Genomic DNA, 21,855 nt, shown 5'->3' on the forward strand with positions numbered 1-21,855 from the left:
GCCCACAAAGAGCTCACAATCAAGAGGGTCCTCTTGGGCTGTCGGATCTGCACCAGGACTGGCTTGCCCACTGGAGAGCTGAGACCTTCCTTCACTTGCAGTACCTGGAGGACTCGGTGACAAGCTCCTACTGCCCGGTAAATACAGAACTCAGTCAGGCAGGGAATAATAAGAATAATTGGGGCATTTGTTAAGTACTTATTGTGTGCCAAGTACTGTGCTATGTGCTGGGATAAATACAATATATGGACACGCCCCTGTCCCTCATTGATCCTACAGGCTCTTAAAGAAGAGAGAAACAACTTGAGTAACTTGTATTTACGCCAGTGCTTAGTAAAGTGTCTGTACATAGTAAGCACTTAACACATGCATTAAAAAAACCAAAAAAAGGTATTTAATCTCCACTTTATAGCTGAGGAAACTTAATCTCCACTTTATAGTTGAGGAAACTGAGGCACAGAGCAGTTAAGTGACTTGCCTTAGGTCACAAGGCGGACGAGTGGCAGAGCCAAAATTTAGAACTCAGGTCTCTGACTCCCAAGTCTGTGCTCTTTCCAATAGGCATGCTGCTTCTAATAATAGTGGTATTTAAGTGCTTATTATGTGCCCAACACTGTACTAAGCACTGGGGTAGATACAGGATCCTCAATTATCTCAGGGGGGATTAAATCTTACTTAGACTGTGTGCCCTATGTGGGACAAGAAACAGTCCCCAAACTGATTTTCGTGGGCACTGCAGCACTTAATCCAGTGCAAGCCTACAGTAAGTGCTTTAACGAGTACCATAATCATTACCATCATCAGTCCCTGTCACACATAGGGTGCACAGTCTAAGTAAGAAGAACAGGTATTGAATTTTACAGAAGAAGAAACAGGCCTAGAGAGGTTAAAGTGTCTTGCTCAATGTCTCACACAGCATGCAGAGCTGACATTAGAATGAACTCATCCTTTCCTGCCTTAACTCTGCCCTCTCCTCTGCCAGGCAAAACTACTTTTCTTCCCACATTCTCATGCCCGTCACCCCCGCCAATTGTTCCAGACCTTGAATTTTCTCCTCAGGCCCCCTGTTCCTCCCCCCGACCCCCATCCCTCACCCCCAACCATCTGGCCACCTACTTCATCATGAAAATTAACACAATCAGGTCTGAGCTCCCCAAAGCCACCCCTTCCCTTCTGCCTCCCCCTCCCCGCAACCCTCTCCCCTTCTTTCCCATCTTTCCCTGCAGTATCCTCAGAGGAGATCTCCTCCCTCCTCACAAGTACCACCCCCTTCACCTCAGCTTTGGATCCGACTCTCACTCGCCTTATAAAAACTATTGCCTCTGCCCTCCTTAACTTCTATCTTTAACCACTCACTCTCCAATGGCTTCTTCCCCTCTGTCTTCAAACATGCACGTCTCCCACATCCTAAAAAAACCCTCTTGCGACCCCACTTCCCCTTTCAGTTATCGTCCTATCTCCCTCCTGCCCTTCCTTTCCAAACGCCTAGAACATGCCATCTACACTTGCTTCCTAGAATTCCTTTACTTCAGTTCTCTCCTGGACACCCTCCCATCTGGCTTCCGTCCCCTTCACTTTACTGAAACTGCTCTCTCAAAGGTCACCCACGACCTCCTTCTTGCCAAATCCAATGGCTCCTACTCTATCCTAATCCTCCTTGACTTCTCAGCTGCCTTTGACACTGTAGACCATCCCCTTCTCCTCCACCCCTTATCTCACCTTGGCTTCATGGACTCCATCCTCTCTTGGTTCTCCTCTTAGCTTTCTGGCCGTTCATTCTCGATCTCCTTCACAGGCTCCTCCTCCCCCTCCCATCCTCTAACTGTAGGGGTTCCTCAAGGGTCAATTCTTGGCCCTCTTCTGTTCTCCATCTACACTCACTCCCTTGGTGAACTCATTCACTCTCACAGCTTCAACTATCATCTCTATGCTGATGACACACAGATCTACATCTCTGCCCCTGTCCTCTCCCCCTCCCTTCAGGCTCGTAGCTCCTCCTGCCTCCAGGACATCTCTACCTGGATGATTGCCCGCCACCTAAAACTCAACATGGCCAAAACTGAGCTCCTTATCTTCCCTCCCAAGCCCCATCCTCTTTCGTACTTCCCTATCACTGTGGATGGTACGACCATCCTTCCCGTCTCTCAAGCCCGCAACCTTGGTGTCATCCTTGACTCGGCTCTCTCGTTCACCCCACACATCCAATCCGTCACCAAAACCTGCTGGTCTCACCTTTATAATATTGCCAAGATCCGCCCTTTCCTCTCCACCCAAACGGCTATCTTACTGGTACAGGATCTCATAATATCCCGGCTGGATTATTGTGTCAGCCTTCTCTCTGATCTCCCTTCCTCCTGTCTCTCCCTGTTCCAGTCTATTCTTCATTCCGCTGCCTGGCTCATTTTCCTGCAGAAATGCTCTGGGCATGTCACCCCCCTTCTTAAAAACCTCCAGTGGTTGCCTATCAACCTCCGCACGAAACAAATACTTCTCACTATATACTTCAAGGCTCTCCATCACCTTGCCCCGTTCTACCTCTCCTCCCTTCTCTCTTTCTACTGCCCACCCCATAGGCTCCACTCCTCTGTCGCCCATCTCCTCACCGTCCCCCGTTCTCGCCTATCCCGCCGTCGACCCCTGGCCCACGTCCTCCTGCTGTCCTGGAATGCCCTCCCTCCTCACCTCCGCCAAACTCTCTTCCCCTCTTCAAAGCCCTACTGAGAGCTCACCTCCTCCAAGCGGCCTACTGAGCTTCCCCTTTTCCCTCTGCTCCCTCTGCTGCTTCTCTACCCCCCCCACTGACATCCCCTCAGCTAAGCCCACTTTTCCCCCCTTTTCCCTCTGCTCCTCCCCCTCTCCCTTCCCCTTCCCTCAGCCCTGTGCCTGTCTGCTCATTTGCATATATTTTTATTATCCTATTTATTTTGTTAATGAGATGTACACCCCCTTGATTCTATTTATTACTATTATTTTTGTCTGTCTCCCCGATTAGACTGTAAGCCCGTCAATGGGCAGGGCTTGTCTCTGTTGCCCAATTGTACATTCCAAGCCCTTAATACACTGCTCTGCACATAGTAAGCGCTCAATAAATACTATTGAATGAATGAATGAACTCAAGTGCTCTGACGTGCAGGCGTGTACTCTCTCCACTGGCCCACATTGCTTCTCTGAAGGTTACACCGTCACCCACTGCCTCTCCAACCTTAGTCTAGCTTTCAGCCTGCTGAACACTGCTCCTCTGTACTGTGTCCAATCCAATTATCTTGTATTTACTCCAGCGCTTAGAACAGAGCCTGACACAGAGTGAGTGTTTAACAAATACCACAACTATTATTATTATTATTATTCTGGGGACAGGATCCTCACCCAAGCCACAGCAGTTCCTGGTGCTGAAGTTCTCAGAGAGAGGGAAGACCAGCTGAAGTTCTCAGAGGGAGTCTGCCCGGTACCTTGAGTCTCTGCATTCTGAAGATTGTTTTAAGTTCTTTGTGGGCCATCAGTCAGTTAATTGCATTTATTGAGTACTTACTGTGTGCAGAGTACTGTACTAAGCACTTGGAGGAGGACAATGTAACAAATATAAATTCCCGCTTATAGTCTAGAGGGAATGTATTTACCAATTCTCTTCTTTTGAACCTCCCCAGGACTTAGTACACAGCACTGCACACAGTAAGTGCATACTATGTGCTGGGTATGGTACTAAGCGCTGGGATAAATGCAAGCTATTCAGAATTGACACAGGCCATGTCCCACATGGGGCTAACAGAATTAATCATTGATTGTCCCTTTCAACAGTTGACAACTATTTCCCTGAACCCTGAAAAAGCTCCAGGACACAAGGCCCTCACATCATGGAGTCAGTCTCCTCCCCGAATGTGCTTAAAGGCTTTTTTTAAATATATACAAAGACTCAAAGACTTACTAGGTGCCAAGTACTGTACTAAGCGCTGGGATAGATATGAGCTAATCAGGTTGGACACAGTCCATGTCAGACACGGGGCTCACAGTCTTCATCCCTATTTGACAGATGACGTAACAGAGGCACAGAGTAGTGAAGTAACTTGCCAAAATCACACAGCAGGCAAGTGGTAAAGCCAGGACTAGAACCCAGGACCTTCTGATTCCCAGGCCCGTGTTCTGTCCACTGGGCCACACTGCTTCCACCAGCGGCAATTTTTCTGGTCAGCGATGAATTTTAAAGCTAGGTTTTTGTAAACTTGTTGTGCGGTGAGGTGGTGGAGGTGGGGGAAAGGCAGAACTTAGGAGACAGCAAGACAATGTCCATAATTTGGCTTTTCATTTGTATTTATTTTTATGTAAACAAATTTAAGACTACTTTTGTTAAGGCAGTTGTAGAACACAGTTGTGTGAGGGCAAACACTAAGGCCGAACACGCTAACAGTATGGACAGAGATTGAGGACGGACAACAGGAAGAATTTTGCATTTTGGCGAGATCCTTTCCCAACTCGATTCTGTGTTCTAGGAAAAACAGGAGGGTCAAGGTGTCAATCAGTTTGAGGGTGTGGGGGGAGAAACTGCCCCCTCCTGGACACTCCCCAATTGGTCATTCAGAAAGTGATTTAGGACTACTTCTATGAGAAGGAGGTGATGCCCACAGGCAGAGATAGACCAGAACTCAAGTGGACTGTTCAGTCATAAGTACCTGGACCGAAACAGAGGAATGACCTGTTTCAAAGTCTGTTCAATCCCTTAAACCCGCTGCTCTCATCCACAGTTAGTGTCTTCAACTAGAAAGTAGGGTACCGCCAGAAGAGAAAAAAGAAAACACACCTCAAGCATCTTCCTGGACAGATCCTTTCTCTATTTTAATCGCAAGTAACTTGAGCACCTTGTTTTTAAGGTGCTGAACCCTGGCCACACTGAGATGGCAGGTAAGAGAACCACTAGTGGCCCTGACATCCTTCCTCAGCCTGGATCCATTTTTCCAAGATATTACAAGCTTCCTGGATGCCCAGACCAGATGAGGCTGTTGGGATGGAAGGATGGGGATGAGCTGGCAGTCTGCATGTGAGGGTAAGAGTGAGTGCATAATGGGGTGGTAACACGCACATCAGAAATCTCGTTTGTTTCTGGGAAGGAGTGGGATGGTGCCAGCTGAGCGGCAGGGAACCAGGCCCAGGAAGAAGTCAAAGGGTGTGGGACACTAGCGTGCCAGGCTCAATATACTGAATTAAGGCACTCGGCAAATAAGGATCATGGGGTGAAAATTAGCAGTGGCCACTGGAGGCACACCTAAAGCAAATGACGCAATTGCCAGGTAATCCCTCATTGGTTTGTGAAACCAGTCTCCACTTAATGTGCAGCACCTCAGAATTGCCTTCCCTAGGGTGCATTAGCAGTGACCGCTATGGCAGACTCAAAAATAGCTGTTCATTCTCTTGCCACTTTCATCCACCACTCAGAAGACGACTGGGGGGAAAAAGAGTTTTGAGTTCCCGGTGCCCCAGAATGTAATCACTGGTTGCTCTTATGTTTTCACCACTTGAGTGGAAGCTCTTACAGGGCAAGGGATGGATTTCTCTCTATCACTCCCAGCAAGGAGGCAGTGGAGTGGTCTCACCAGCACAGCTAAAGCAAAGGATCGGGGTAGTCCTTCAGCCAATGTAAGAAGAGCAAGGATCAGGGTTAGGCTACTGCTTTCACAGCCTCCATTCCATGCCTCAAAAGAGGCATTCCCCTCTGAGGACCAGGTGAAGGGGTGGGTGATTAATGTTTGAAGCCTAGGACTGTAATGGGTGTGAATTTAAGTATTAACCAGCAAGTGGGGGAACAGGGTACACTTAGTACAGTCCTCTGCACACAGCACTCAATAAATGTCATTCATCGATTGAGGGAGGGAAACAGAGGAGAGTCAGGGCTCATCTGGGCAAATGGTGGCTAGTACTTGTCTCACCTAGTTGGCCAGATTAATCAGTGACCAGGGACCCAGGCAAGCCAATTCGGGGCGTGGAGGGCCGAATGATGTAATGAACAACCTGAACCTGCTTGAATGAAAGGAACAACCCAAGAATGTTTGTGAAGTGAATTCAGACAGTTTCCAGGAGGGCTGCTGCCACTTACTGAGTCTAAGGCTTTGAAAAGTGTTGCACGCTGAGCGGTGGAGGATAGTGTTTCCTACCTCAGAGAAACGTGTCTTGTTGTGGAGGAGCAGATGAATAAAAAGAAAGATCAGAAAGTATTCAAAGAAAGAGAGAACACCTCATCTCCCCCAATCTTGGTTGACCCCAAAGCCCAGCTCCTGGTGCAAGCAGCCCTGTCCTGCCCAGACACGGGCAGCCACAGAGTCTTGCCAGGGAGCTAGGGGGTGGCAAATGTCACTCTGCCTTTTCCAAAAAGCTGAGGGGATGGTGACCCCTAGGAACCTGCCGAGAGCCACACAGTATTTGGTAGTTAGAAACCAGTTCTTTCTCTTGAGGAAAGGATTAGCTGTCAAGAAAACCAAGTGAACTCCCTCTGTCAGAAGGCAGTCGACAGCTTGGGGAGAGCAAATCGGCAACAGACTAAGCTCCCCTTGAAGGGTCATTAGAAGGAGAAAGCTTAGGTAGAGAGTGCACTCTGATTCCATACCTGGTAATGGGCTATAGGCAATCCAGGAAATACAGCACCAAATGGTGGGATAAAAGAACCCCCCTCCCCCCCCCACCTACCTATTTTTGTCACAAAGCGTTGGGCGAGGGGGAGACACACAAAAAGAAAACAGAAATAATACTGCGGGAAACGATTTTAACATGTACATCTTCTGTCCAGGCTGACCGTTGAGACCACCCCCATTTGAGAGGGAAGAGGTTTTGATCCTTCCCGGCTTACACTCCCCAAACCTCCCTTTCTGTCCCACCAAGGAGAGTGACAAAGCAGTCCTGCGTCTTCCCGTGTTGCCTTTGGTGGTAAGCAGTCCCTGGAGCAGCTACTTCTGTTGCTGCTTGCTGTCGTCCTTACCATAGGCGGATCCTCTGTTGATTTCAGTGACACCTATCATCCATCGGACTCCGACAGAAGCTGCAAAGACAGATGGGAGTGGTTCACGATGAGGCAGTCGGGACACAAAAACCGAACCACTGAAGCCCTTTCAGACTTTAAAAGCCATCACCTGATGGGCAAAGTCATTTTGCCTGAGTCAGTGGTCCAGCACACCAGGAAGAAAATATGCCCAAGTGCCATACCATGAGGCATTACAACTACAGCTACACTCCAACCCAGGCTTCCTTCCATTTTGCATAGCACAGACATAACCAAAATTGAGGAAGAAGAAGGGGTGGAAATGTGAAAAGAATAGATTTGCTGTTTCAGCTGCTCTCGCCCTCCAGATGCAGCACCCCACATATGCTGCCAGGAAGGGTAGGAATAGCAACATGGTCTAGGGGATAGTGCTCAGGTCTGGGTGTCAGAAAGACCTGGGATTTAATCCCAACTCGGCCACTTGTCTGCTGTGTGAGCTTGATCTAGTCACTAATTTTTCTGTGCCTCAGTCACCTCATCTGTAAAATGGAAATTAAGACTGTGAGCCCCTTGAGGGACATGGACTGCATCCACCCTCACTAGCTTGTATCTACTGCAGAGCTTAGTACAGTGCCTGGTACAAAGTAAGTGCTTAACAAATACCATTAAAAAAAAAAGTCCTCCAACTCTCTTGTAGGTCCTCCACGTGATCTCAGAAATCATTCTTTCCATTTCAAGAACCGCCTTATCCAGTCTCCCTGCACACTGCACCGCAAAATTGAAAGCATTTGGAACAGAGTAGCTGTAGTCCACAGGTTGGGCCCTAGGAGGGCAGAAACAGAAGTATGCTTCTGCACTGAAATCTACCTGGGGTAAGAGCATGGGCGATCTGCAATAAGGTTAGAGGGGGATGGAGAGCTCACTTTCAGCTTTAAAGCACTCATTCACCTTACCCCCTCCTACCTAACCTTCCTACTACAATGCAGGCTGCAGGTTTCGCTCCTCTAATGCAGACCTACTCACTGTACCTTAATCTTGCCACAGACCTCTCACCCACATCCTGGTTCTGGCCTGGAACACCCTCCCTCATCATACCCAACAGACATTCACACTCCCAAGAAGCAGCACAGCTCAGTGGAAAGAGCACAGGCTTGGGAGTCAGAGGTCATGGGTTCTAATCCCAGCTCTGCCACTTGTTAGCTGTGTGACTTTGGGAAAGTCACTTAACTTCTCTGTGCCTCAGTTACCTTGACTGTAAATCAGGGATTAAGACTGTGAGCCCCATGTGGGACAACCTGATTATCTTGTATCTACCCCAGGACTTAGGACAGTACTTGGCACACAGTAAACGCTTAACAAAAACCATAATTATTATTATTATTAGTTCTGTAGCCCCCTTTAAAGGCCATGTTTGATTCCCAACACTCTTCCCCAGCTTCCCTTGATATTCTCTTATTATGGGTGCAAATAGACATGAGCATCTCTCATCAATGGGGTGCTCCTTAAGCTCCCCTGATGGACAGGGTGCTTTACTTAACCAACCAATCAGTGATATTTATTGAGTGCTTACTATGTGCAGAGCACTGTGCTAAGTGCTTGGGGGAGTACACTACAGTGACCCATAAGATCAATGCAGGGAAATTGGACAAGGCACTGACTGTAAGAGCTGACTTTCTCCACAGAACTCAGGCAGCTAGCAAAGCAAAACTTTCCAGCAAAACTTCCAGTGGTCTCTGATTCCCCCACCTTTAGGGCAAGATGCAGGATCCCAGTACTCTTTCTTTATGTTATTTGTTAGCACTTACTATGTGCCAGGCACTGTACTAAGTGCCGGGATAGATACAAGCTCATCAGGTTAGACACAGTCCCATTTAACAGACGAGGTAATTGAGGCCCAGAGAAGTGAAGTGATTTGCCCAAGATCACCCAGCAGACAAGAGGCAGAGCCAGAATTAGAACTCAGATCCTTCTAACTCCCAGGCCCATGTTCTAATCACTAGGCCATGCTGCTTCTACAGTACTGGAAGAACTATAGTGACAAGTGAGCAGCCAGCCCCTTGTGCAGAACTTACCCACAAAGATGACCAGGGCAAAGCTGGCCAAGGTCAGTGAAGACCCACTGCTGACCATGTTGACAAGTAGCTGGAATAAGGGGTAGAGCAGCAAGAGGGCCCAGAACAGCCAATTCAAGAGCGTCCACGGCCGCCGGGGGGACACGATGGCAGTGCCCGGGTAGGTGCCCGTCTGATAGTATTGCTCCTGAAAGGCATCCTGGGAAGAAAATGAAGGATGACATTTCAGAACTTTGTCATGGGAAGTGAAGCTACACAACAGCGATGTTAATCTCAAGGCAGATTCTGGGAAAGCAGAATTCTGAGTAGTCAGTCAATCAGTGGCATTTAGTGAGCGATTACTATGTGTTTAGCACTGTATGAGGCACTTGGGGGAGTCCAATACAACAGAGTTAGCAGTAGCTGGGGATGCTTGACTTGCCTTGCTCCAAGCTTTAGTTATGGACAGGTGGAAGGGGGAGTTTTGGACAGTGCATTGCGGCCTATAAGTCTATCCATAGTGTAAGTCGACCTCAGTTTTTCAGCAGGCAACCTAAACTCACCAAAGAAGCTGACAACCTCCACCTTCCCTTCATACTGGCCTCAGGGTTCCTACTCTGTCATGCAGTAGCTGAGAGCCAGGCTATCTGGGGGCTGACTACGTTGCCTATGATAGCACAAGTCCTAAATGCAGCTGGATCAATCAAGCAATCATATTTATTGAGCACTTAGGGTGTTAAAAGCTTGGGAGAATGTGTGACATTCCCTGCCCACAATGAGTCCATACTAACTCTGGAGACAGGGCAGGCCACACTGAGGAACCAGGGCTGAAGCTGGGGCTAGTGCTCTCTTTCCTCTCATCTCCATGGATGGCTAGCATCTCCTCAGCCCCAGCTCAGTCAGAAAGATACACTGGCCAAATGAGCTGGCCAAGGTCAGACAATCAATCAGTGGTAAAAATATTTTGGTGGTACTGATTTGATACGTTAGAGGGCACTGTTAAGCAGATACTTAGGAAAAGTAGAAGTTTACATTAGATTTGGTTACACATATATATTACTATCAGTTCTTACACTGATTCAGGAAAAACAAGTCAGGTAAAGTGAAACTAGGTAACAGTTACGACTGCTGATTTATCCATGTGATGCTAAAGAAGTAGCTAAGCTTGTTGTGGGCAGGGAATTTGTCTGTTGGTTGATATATTGTACTCTGCCAAGTGCTCAGTAAAGTGGTTTACATTCATTCATTCATTCATTCATTCATTCATTCATTCGTATTTATTGAACGCTTACTGTGTGCAGAACACCTGTACTAAGCACTTGGAAAGTATAATTCGGCAATCCCTACCCAACATCAGGCTCACAGTCTAGAAAGGGGATACAGACAACAAAACAAACCAAGTAGACAGGCATCAATAGCATCAAAATAAACATTATTATAGATATATATACATCATTAATAAAACAAATAGAATAATAAATATGTACAAATACAGACAAGTGCTGTGGGGTGGGGAAGGGAATAGAGCAGACGGAGGGAGTAGGGAGGATGAGGAGGGGAGGAGGAGCAGAGGAAAAGGGGGCTCAGTCTGGGAAGGCCACCTAGAGGAGGTGAGTTCTCAGTAATGTTTTGAAGAGGGGGAAAAGAACTAGTTTGGCAGATGGGAGGAGGGAGGGTATTCCAGGCCAAAGGTAGCACGTGGGCCAGGGGTCGATGGCAGGACAGGTGAGAACGAGGCACAGTGAGGAGGTTAGCAGCAGAGGAGCGGAGTGTGTGGGCTGGGCTGTAGAAGGAGAGAAGGGAGGTGAGGTAGGAGAGGGCAAGGTGATAGAGAGCTTTGAAGCCAATAATGAGGAGTCTTTGCTTCATGCAAAGGTTGATAAGCAGCCACTGGAGATTTTTGAGGAAGGGGGTGACATGCCCAGAGTGTTTTTTAGAAAGATAATCCGGGCAGCAGAGCTTAGTACAGAATGAAGCGAGAAGAGACACACAGTAAATAAATATAACCGAATGAATGAATGGTATTTATTGAGCACTTACTATGTGCAGAGCACTGTACTAAGTGCTTGGGAGAATACAAAATAGCAGTTGGCAAAGATGTTTTCTGCCCACATCGAGTTCACAGTCTACAGAACAGGACTAACAAGCCTCTCCTTTCCTCTTCTGTAATTTTATTTATTTACATTAATGTCTGCTCCCCCTCTACACTGTAAGCTCACTGTGGGCAGGGACTGTGTCTGCTATATTATTATATTGTACTCTCCCAAGTGCTTAGTACAGTGCTCTGCACACAGTAAATGCTCAATAAATATGATTGATTGACTGGGCCAGTGCCAGAATTATCCATCATGGTGAGGCTATAGAAAAAGTAAAAGGCACAAAAAGAGATTTGGAATAAAGGTGGGGGTAGGGCCCTGGAGAAGCATGAAGGATAATAATAATAATAATAATGTTGGTATTTGTTAAGCGCTTACTATGTGCAGAGCACTGTTCTAAGCACTGGGGTAAACACAGGGGAATCAGGTTGTCCCACGTGGGGCTCACAGTCTTAATCCCCATTTTACAGATGAGGGAACTGAGGCACAGAGAAGTTAAGTGACTTGCCCACAGTCACACAGCTGCCAAGTGGCAGAGCTGGGATTCGAACTCATGAGCCCTGACTCCAAAGCCCGTGCTGTTTCCACTGCGCCACGCTGAAGGAATGAATTTAGGGTCCAGAGAGAGTGGGACCAGGAAAGCCTGAAATCTGGGATCTGTTTGGATTAGATGGTGGGTAGCTTCTGAGCGCTGTTAGAATGTAAATGCCTGGTGGACAGGATACCTATCACATTATTCTGTACTTCCCAAATGGGCACTCAACAAATACTACTACTACTGAGGTGCATAGAGAAACAGAATTTGCTCACAGAGGCTATAGGAGTGGCCTCTCCCAGTGGCCCTGGATACCATGCCAGGATTTGGGGTCACCCCTCCTAGTAATTATGATTCCAGGTTACAGCTTAGCCACTAAGATACTGAGCTACTCCCAAAACAGGACTTTATAGTAATCACACAAAACTATCATTTCCTGAACAATTACACTGCAGACATTTCCCCCGCTACCCATTTACATAGGTCTGGTGCCCTGAACTTACTTTCAATTAACTGCTAAAATAATAATCTGCCCTAATTAATCACTATAGTTTAATTCAATTACAAAAATCTCCCAACAAATTCCTGCAGAATGCAGTTGAAAACATTCCACTGCTGCCAACACACTATGGGAGTTCAAGGTTGGGACCAGTGAAAGCCACTGTAAGCCGACCAGTTATAATGTTGTTTAAGTTACAAGAAAAATCACTTACATTAAGTATGACCAGTTCATTTTTCCTCCAAGTTCAGGGGTGAGTTCTGGGCTTCATGCCCAAATGGACCTTCTGCTTGCAGTTGCTTAATTAGAGATTCATTAAACTGTGAGTGCTAGGTGGGACAGGGACTGTGTCCAACCTGATTAACACATATCTACCCCAATGCTTAGAACAGTGAGAAGCAACAAGGGTCTGGTAGTCAGAAGGACCTGGGTTCTGATCCTGGCTCCACCACTTGTCTTCTGTGTGACCTTGGGCAAACCACTTCACTGGGCCTCAGTTACCTCATCTGTTAAATGGGGATTAAGAGTATGATCTCCATGTGGGACAGGGACTGTGTCCAACCTGTTTAACTTGTACCTACACCAGCACTTAGAACACTGCTTGGCACATTGTAAGAGCTTAACAAGTACCATAATAATAATGTCAAGAGTGCTGGACACATAGTAAGCACTTAACAAGTACTATCATTTCACAGGGTGCTGTGACAGTGAACTTTAAATCCATACAAATTCTTCGAGTCATGCCAATGAGCAACTCGGTGGGATCAGGGGAGAGAAAGCAATCAGCTTGAGGGGAAAACCAAAGGAACTCAAAACTGTACCAAGGGGGCACAATCTACAGAAGGTTGAGAAGCCGTGTGCTCCAGTGGCTAGAGCATAGGCCTGGAAGTCTGAAGGGCTTAGGTTCTAATCCCAGCTCTGCAAATTGTCTGCTGCGTGACCTTGGTCAAGTCATTCCACTTCTCTGTTCCTTAGTTACCTCATCTGTAAAATGGGGATTAAGACTGTGAGCTCCAAATGGAACATGGACTGTGTCCCACCTAATTATAACCTAATGATAACCTAATTATCTTGTAGCTACCCCAGCGTTTTTTACAGTGTTTGGCACATAGTAAGTGCTTAACAAATACCATGAGATTAAAAAAATAATAATAAAATAAAGGTTGAGAGCAGACATGCCAATGTGCAGGTAGCACCTGGAATTTCAAATGCTCCCACCAAATCTTCCTATCGTAATTGCGAAGATGTAGAAAATTGGCCAACTGATTTTTATTTTACTCTGGTGGAGGTGCTAATGAAAGGGGAACAGTCTAACGGCCAGCAACAGAAGGAAAGAAGAGGAAAGCAATCGTTTGAACAATACACAAATTATAGGCCATTGAGAGTTAACTACACAAGAAACAAAGGAAAATAAAACAGCACTTTGCAGCCACGAAATGTCACCAGTCATCTTCTGACTGCAGTCTAGGATATCAATTATTTCACTCATTTTTAACTCACTATTGACTCAGACCCAATCCAGAAAATAAGCTGACCTTCTCCTGGTAGAGTTTATGAAGCCAGCTGGAACACTCCTCTTCATCCTCGGGGACTTCTTCTAATGGAATCCTTCTGGAAGAACCATAAAAGGATAAACTAGTTAAAAGGTATCGGCAGGGAAAAGACTGGCAACTATCTCACTATTTTCTTTTCCACTGAGGGCCTGGATTGACTGCATCTGTTGCATTCTCCCAAGTGTAAAGAGCTCTGCACACAGTAGAGCTAAGAAAATTGATTTTTTTTTTTGAATGGTGTTTGCTAAGCACTTACTTATGTACTAAGTATTATACTAAGCCCTGGGGAAGATACAACTTAATCAGGTTGAATGCTGGCCATGTCTCACTTGGGGCTCACAGCTTTAATCACCGTTTAACACATGAGGAAACTTAGGCCCAGAGAAGTCAAGTGACTTGCCCGAGGTCACACAGCAGACAAGAGATGGAGTTGGCATTGCTTACTGATTTATTGCTTACTCACTGCTTATTTTCTATTAGGACTGAGAGCCTGGTCATGATCAGATTTCTTAATAAATTTTGCAGTTTGAACTCCCTTCTGCCCCTGTCCTCGGAGATAGTGTAAATTGAATAACTCATTTAATTAGAAAAAGCACCTGAAAATGGAAATCCTAACAGAAGTGAAGAGTCAGAAGTAAAGCTACATAGCCATTCAGATTTTAAGTCTGGTCAATGCCCATTAATCCCTGCCAAATTAGTTTTAAAATGCAGGTTTTAATAATAATGTTGGTATTTAAGCGCTTACTATGTGCAGAGCACTGTTCTAAGCGCTGGGGTAGACATAGGGGAATCAGGTTGTCCCACGTGGGGGTCACAGTCTTAATCCCCATTTTACAGATGAGGGAACTGAGGCACAGAGAAGTTAAGTGACTTGCCCACAGTCACACAGCCGACAAGTGGCAGAGCTGGGATTTGAACTCATGAGCCCTGACTCCAAAGCCCGTGCTCTTTCCACTGAGCCACGCTGCTTCTCAACAAGGACATGCGGGGGGTAGAGAAACCCGCCCTGGCAGTGGTGGGATTCGAACCCACGCCTCCGGGGAGACTGGAGCCTAAATCCAGCGCCTTAGACCGCTCGGCCACGCTACCTGCACCAAGGGGGTTAAGTTGAGCCACTTCAGTATAACAGATATATACATCTGAAAATGCAATCCAGGCATCTCTGAGGCTTCTTAAAAGGGTGTTTATTTTAATCCACCCAGAAGCATTATTGAAAAGGAAGTGTGAATGGAAATTAATAATAATAATGGCATTTGTTAAGTGCTTTCTATGTGCAAAGCACTGTTCTAAGCGCTGGGGAAGATACAACGAGATCAGGTTGTCTCACGTGGGGCTCATAATATTAATCCCCATTTTACAGATGAGGGAACTGGGGCCCAGAGAAGTGAAGCCACTTGCCCAAAGGCACACAGCTGACAAGCAGCAGAGCGGGATTTGAACCCATAATCTCTGACTCACCAGCCCATGCTCTTTCCACTGAGCCATGCCGCTTCTTTAAAAGGATTACAGTGTTCGGAGTACAGGCAGGGAATCTGTGACATCACGTTTGGTGAAGTACTGTGAGATTTCCACCCTGTGCATGTTTGCCCAAACCCATGCCAAACTTTTCTGGAGTGGCCTACATTCCCAGACCTGTCCATAAATGAGGGGAGTCTATTTTGGGAGCCTATTTTTCAATAAAGTTTCCACCTCAAGGTCAAATCACCACTGAACAAGAGCTGAATGCGAGTCGAACCCAGAATGACTGGGGCTGCAATTTGGCGTAGTAGTTTAAGTAGGGGACCCCAATGTTCCTGGAGTGTGGGGTGGTAGTGAGAGGGCTGGAATGATGTGGGGTGGCAACAGGATCTAGCTTAAGGCTGGCGATGAAAAGCCTCTCTCCACCCTCTCTGTGACACTTAGAAAACCTGGGGAGCCAGGGGCCCCAATCTGTGAAGAGAACAGGGGCCTGGAAGTCAGAAATTATAATCCCAGCTCCACCACCTGTCTGCCATGTGACCCAGGGAAAGTCATTTCACTTCCCTGTGCCTCAGTTACCTCATCTGTAAAATGGGGATTAAAGACGGTTAGCCCCATGTGGGACATGGACTGTGTCCAACCTGATTAGCTTGTATTACACCTGAGCTTAGTAGAGTGCCTCACATATAGTAAGCACTTAACAAATACCATAAAAAAAAATTCTGCCCCTGTTGCCTCCAGTGTTGCCATGGAAGCAGACCCCATGGGGACAATATCTCCTCAGGTTTTGTGAAACATCTCAGGCCCAGATGCCATAAATGGCTAGCCCTCTCTGCCTCCACACAGTCCTGCTGCTCTTTTTCTAGAATTGCCATCCACAACATAGACTTCCAGGTTTCATTCATTCATTCATTCATTCATTCATTCATTCATTCATTCAACAGTATTTATTGAACACTTAAGGTTTCATGACTCGGTTACTGTGAGCTGTTCTCTGACTCAGAGAATGGAGTCAAAGGGCATGAAAAAAGGGCAAGGCAGTTGAAAGGGAAAATGCCATTAGAAGAAATGGGGGAAAATCGGCGCAAAAGAGATTCCAGGAATGCCCTGACTCCAGCCCGTCTGCCGCCCCTGTGCCAGTATCGACATCACTGAATGGGACTTCAGGCAGTCTTCCCAGAGCCAACAGTTTTTTTCACACTGATGAGTGTAAAAACCCTTCCAGGCCAGATAAACCTGGCCCACTCAGAGCCAGAACCAGCTGCAAACTTCCCTTGGAGCCAGAGTTAAGTCGTGCATTCTCCAGATGAGCCCTGTCCCATGTTCATTCATTCATTCAATAGTATTTATTGAGCACTTACTCTGTGCAAAGCACTGTACTAAGTGCTTGGAATGTACAATTCAGCAACAGATAGAGACAATCCCTGCCCAATGACGGGCTTACAGTCTAATAAGGGGAGCCAGATGGACGAAAACAAGACAACATAATCACGATAAATAGAATCAAGAGGATGTACACCTCATTAACAAAATACATAGGGTAATAAATATATATACAAATGAGCACAGTGCTGAGGGGAGGGGAAGAGAGAGGGGGAGGAACAGAGGGAAATGGGAGCTGGAAAGATGTCCAGTCGCCCCTCAGTCTTGTGGTCAAACTAAACTAACAACTCGAATTTGGGTAAGGCTCTTCACTTCTCATGTGCTTCGCGCTCTCCTCCAATACCCAACTAAGCAATAAGGGTGAGATGGAGGAAGGGAGTTTCCTGTTCAGTACATTTTCTTAAATTTGGGTCACCACTTACTCAGTGGGAGATAAAACCGGCCATACAGCCAGGAGTCTTGCTTCTTGCTTAAACACACCATTCTCACTGCCGAGGTAAATCCCTCAAAAACTCAAATTCTGGAGAACTCTACCCCCAAATTTGCCGCACTCATCACTCTTGGGTAGGTCCCCAAAACCGCTCTGGTGGGGCTCTTAGATGACTAGATGAGATTAATTAAGGGGAAATACCTCAATGAATCTAATATACATTGTGTAAAATATTATTTTCCTCTGTCAATATGGGGAAACTGATCAAGGCGGCAAAGTGGAGGGTGAGTAGAGGGTTCTGTGGACCTACTTCATTTGTTAGGGGACCAAGATTTTGCAGGGGGGCTCCCTTTTGGGGCATTTCAACCTTGCTTAAACTAGGGTTTCTGAAATCTCAATTCCAGGCAAGATTCTAGACTAAGAAACCCCCTTCTCCCTGTTCTTCTCTGCCTTGAGGAAGCAGTGAGAAAGTGATTTTGTCCCTCTTGGTACCATTTCACAAAAAAATCCTGTGGCACTCTTAGAAAGATAGAGCATAGGCCTGGGAGTCAGAAGGACCTGGGTTCTAGACCTGGCTCTTCCACTTGTCTCATATGTGACCTTGGGCAAGTCACTTAACTTCTCTTTGCCTGAGTTCCCACATATGTAAAATGGGGATTAAGACTGTGAGCCCCATGTGGGACATGGACTGTTTCCAATCTGATTAGCTTGAATCTACCATACTGCTTAGTACAGTGCCTGGCACATAGTAAGTCTTAACAAATGTGATTTTTTAAAAAAGGAATTGGATGCATTTTACGATGGATTAAATGGAAACAGAAGTGAATGAGCCTGCTCGAGGCCTAATAAAATTTACTGAGTGGGGAGTTGGACAATCTCGATGATTCATCTGCTCTCAACCACCTCTGGCTTTGCACCACAAGTTTCATCCTAACTCCAGAGGATGTTTCATTTCATTTATCAATCAATCAATGATATTTATTGAGTGTTTACTGTGTGCAGAGCGCAGTTCTAAGTGCTTGGGAGAGTATAATACAAATGAGTAGGTTACAAGTGATCTCAGCTTACAAGGTGTTTACACACTAGAGGGGGAGACAGACATTACAATAAGGTACAGACAGATATGTACATAAGGTTGGGAGGCACTTAAGAGTTAAATAATTAACTCGGAAAATAAAGGTGATAAGCAGTTTTATCACATTATTCCCTTTATGTGTAAGAAATAAATTACCTAGACACTTTAACAAGGCATGAATATTAACAGTGACTGAGTTATGACCATGGGTAGTTTATTTTGAAAATAATTTGTATGATGGGAGAAAAATTACCTGCGGGGGTTTCCTTTAACATTTTTTTTGGTATCCGGTTACCACCTAACCGTTTAAATATCCTAGATCAATGATTACAATAACCTTTGCAGTTGGGCAGGAAAGATAAAGATTCCCTAGGACCCTCAACTAATGGTGCAGTGAGTCCTTATTAAAGCGGCCAAGTGTCACTGCCCTTCCCCTCCTCCTTGGTGCCAGCCTACTCACTGTTCAGGAAGGGTAGAAGAGACTCCAAAAAAAATATTTTGGCCTTGAGGTGGAAGAGTTAAGAACTTCTGGTTAAACCCAGAGCTTGTAACCACTAAGATCACTAAACATGAACCTGAAAGAGAAGCAGCACAGCTTAGTGGAAAGAGCATGGGCCTGGGAGTCAGAGTCAGAGGTTTTAAACCCAGCTCTGTCACATGCCTGTTTTGTGACCTTCGACAAGCCTGTGTCTCAGTTGACTCCTCTGTAAAATGGGGATTCAATACCTGTTCTCCCTCTTACTTAGAAGTGAGCCCCATATCAAACCTAATGATCTTGTATTGACCCCAGCACTCAGTATTGTGCTTAACCAATACCACTACTATTATTAACCTCAATTCCCAGGTGTATTATTTGTCTAAATGCCTCATCTCTCCAAGTCACAATACAGGTTCAGTAGTCTCTTGCCAAGGTACTCAGTATAGGACTCTGCCCTCAGTAAGGGCCTGGTACACTGCTCTGGCCATAGTAGGCAACCAGGATAGTGGTTTGTCAATGGTAAAACATACTGATGATTAAAAACCCACTGATGGAGGAATGGAATAAAATACATGGAGGAGGCACTTAAGAGTTAAATGAATACTCAGAAAATGAAGGGGATAAGTTAAGAAGCTTTATTACCATATATCCTTTATGTGTAAAAAATAAAATACCCAGGCACTTTAATAAGGCATGAATATTAACAGTGACTGAGCAACTGAAGCAGCATGGTGAAGTGGATAGAGCAAGGACCTGGGAGTCAAAAGGTCATGGGTTCTAATGCTGGCTCCACCACTAGTCTGCTGTGTGGCTTTGGTCAAGTCACTTCACTTCTCTGTGCCTCAGTTACCTCATCTGTAAAATGGGGATTAAGACTGTGAGCCCCACATGGGACAGCAACTGTGTTCAAACCAACTTGCTTGTATCCACCCTAGCGCTTAGTACAGTGCCTGGCACATGGTAAGCACTTAACAAATACCATTATTATTATTATTATTGTTATTATCCCCCATCACTTCCTGCAGCACCTGGGATCCAAAAGCACTTCATTTCTCATGTACTCCTTGATGGAATTTGGATGAGATCATTCCAAAGGGGAAGCTTTGATAAGTAAAACAACAGAAAATCGAGTCCAATGGGAATAAGCAGGCAATGCAGAACACATGTGCATAAGTACATGTACACACACAAATGGAGGCCACAGGCCCTTTATGTAGGGGTGCCCTGCACTATATAATGAGACTGAGATGTCTTGGACTCGTTTGAAACCTCTCCTGCCACCAGAAGCAGGGTTGCTTTGGGGCCACTGGAGACCCATCAAACTGGGCCCAGAGCACTGCTACCTAGCAACTCCAGGCTGATGCCGCTACCCTCAGCCCCTCTCCCCTCATCCCTTCCTGGCCTGGGATGGGTGAGTAGGTCATTCACATCTATTGAGTGCTTACTGTGGGCAGAGCACTAAGCACTTGGGAGAGTACAATATAGCAGACACATTCCCTGTCAACTCAGCCCAACAGCTGCACTCAATGCGACCCTGGGGCCAACTTGAATTCTTCTGCCTGAGGGAGATACTCATGCCAAGTAAGGTATAGAAATGAGTTGCAAAGCACTTTAGGAATTCATACAAAAAACACTGCAGTGCCTCAAGGATGTCAGCCCAGTAGTCCATCTCCAACCTCGGCAACAAAGTGCTTGAAGTGAAACGGCCTATTTGAAAACATTGAAATGTTTACCTGGTTTACATGGAGGAAGATTTGAAGAAGGTTAATTAGAGTTTGTCCAGAAAAAAAGAGGATAACAGTAGTCTTTTTCATTTATTCTGCTTTGAAATTCATGATGCATTTTTTAAAGGAAGGGAGGATATTTACCTTACATATAAATCTGCATGATATTTCTTCCCATTTAAGACTCCCAATAAGGTTGGATTCTCATTGTTTCTAAAATTGAGTGTCGAGTCATATACAGCAGAAACTGCAAGAAAAGGCCAAGGGTTATTACCAGGAGATCAAGTTCCATGCACCAGTAGATTGCAGGTGGTGGCTACCTTTATATGATGTTAAAAATCAACAGTTTCCATTATGCTGTCCAGCTAGAAGTTAAATATTTACTGTCACAAAAAAAATCCCAAAAAGTACTCTCCCAAAGCTTAGTTCAGTGTTCTGCATTCAATAAGTGCTCGATAAATACCATTAAGTGATTAATGAATGAGGCCCATAAGGCATATATCATATAAAAAATCAAAATTATCAAAATAAGTGGGTAGGATGCCAAGGTAGGGAGGAGGAGGAAATGCAAAGAAAAGGAGGTAGATGCTAAATTCAATGGCAGGCTAAAACATTCATTCATTCAATCATATTTATTGAGCACCTACTGTGTTCAGAGGACTGTACTAAGCGCTTGGAAAGTACAATTCAGCAACAAAGTAAAACATGTTAGTTTGGGTTGGTTAAGTGCATAGAGCACCTTCTAATGGTACATTTTGGGGCAGTGCCATTACTTTTATTTCCCCAAATTTTGTGGGGTTTTTAGTGGTATTTAATTAAATAACATTCAATCGTATTTACTGAGTACTTACTGTATGCAAAGCAATGAACTAAGCACTTGGGAGAGTAATAGCCGTAGTATTTATCAAGTGCTTACTATGTGCCAGGCACTGTATTAAGGGCTAGGTTAGTTGTAAAATAATCAGGTTGGACACAGTCCAAGTCCTTTATGGGCCTCACAATTTTAATCCCCATTTTACAGATGAGGTAACTGAGACATGTAAAAGAAATGTCTTGCCCCAGATCAATTAGTTGACAAGTGATGGAGCCAGAATTAGAACCCAGGTCTTCTGACTCCCAGGCCCATGTATTTCCACTGGGCCACACTATTTCTATGGAATTGTAATATTTGTTAAGTGCTTACTACGTGCCAAGCACTTAGTCTTAGAAAGAGAATGATACTGAAACCCCATTTTGCAAATGAGGGAACTGAGGCACAGAGGAGTTAAGTGATTCAACAAAGACCATGCAGCAGACAAGTGGCAGAGCCGGGATTAGAACCAAGGTCTTCGGACTCCCAGGCCTATGCTCTTTCCTCTAGGCTGCTTCTCAACTTCTCAAAGGTGAAATGAATCTCTCATCCAACCCAACTGCAAGAGAGTCTTCCTCCTTTCATCCTTTCCAATAAGGAATGCATGCAGAGGGGACAAGGCCAGCAAGCACCTCCTCTTATCAATGGTTTGACCCATAACCACGACTCCCAATTGACCTAAACTGGACTGTTGAGCTGATTATCTTCTCAGTTTTCATTTAGGACAACTGATTTTAGTCCCTATTCTCAGAGGAAAATACCAAT

General features: G+C 45.5%; 1 protein-coding gene and 1 non-coding gene across 7 annotated transcripts in view; both read right to left on the reverse strand.

Annotated features, from left to right (window-relative positions):
* Positions 1-4,287: 4,287 nt before the first annotated feature.
* The window catches only part of AGPAT4 (1-acylglycerol-3-phosphate O-acyltransferase 4), a 162,035-nt gene continuing 144,467 nt past the window's right edge, over positions 4,288-21,855 (reverse strand). For all 6 annotated transcript variants that reach the window (XM_029057182.1, XM_029057181.2, XM_029057183.2 and 3 more), the window contains 4 exons: positions 20,385-20,487; positions 13,675-13,750; positions 9,031-9,229; positions 4,288-7,018 (listed from right to left, as the gene is read on the reverse strand). In XM_029057182.1, the coding sequence (XP_028913015.1) occupies positions 6,927-7,018; positions 9,031-9,229; positions 13,675-13,750; positions 20,385-20,487 (470 nt within the window). In that variant the 3' untranslated portion in view covers positions 4,288-6,926. The remainder of the gene's footprint in view (positions 7,019-9,030; positions 9,230-13,674; positions 13,751-20,384; positions 20,488-21,855) is intronic.
* TRNAL-UAG lies at positions 14,700-14,781 on the reverse strand. Its single transcript has one exon. It is a non-coding gene; the product is annotated as a tRNA-Leu (tRNA).

The sequence above is a fragment of the Ornithorhynchus anatinus genome, unplaced genomic scaffold (genome assembly GCF_004115215.2).
Source record: "Ornithorhynchus anatinus isolate Pmale09 unplaced genomic scaffold, mOrnAna1.pri.v4 scaffold_481_arrow_ctg1, whole genome shotgun sequence".
Classification (NCBI taxonomy): domain Eukaryota; kingdom Metazoa; phylum Chordata; class Mammalia; order Monotremata; family Ornithorhynchidae; genus Ornithorhynchus; species Ornithorhynchus anatinus.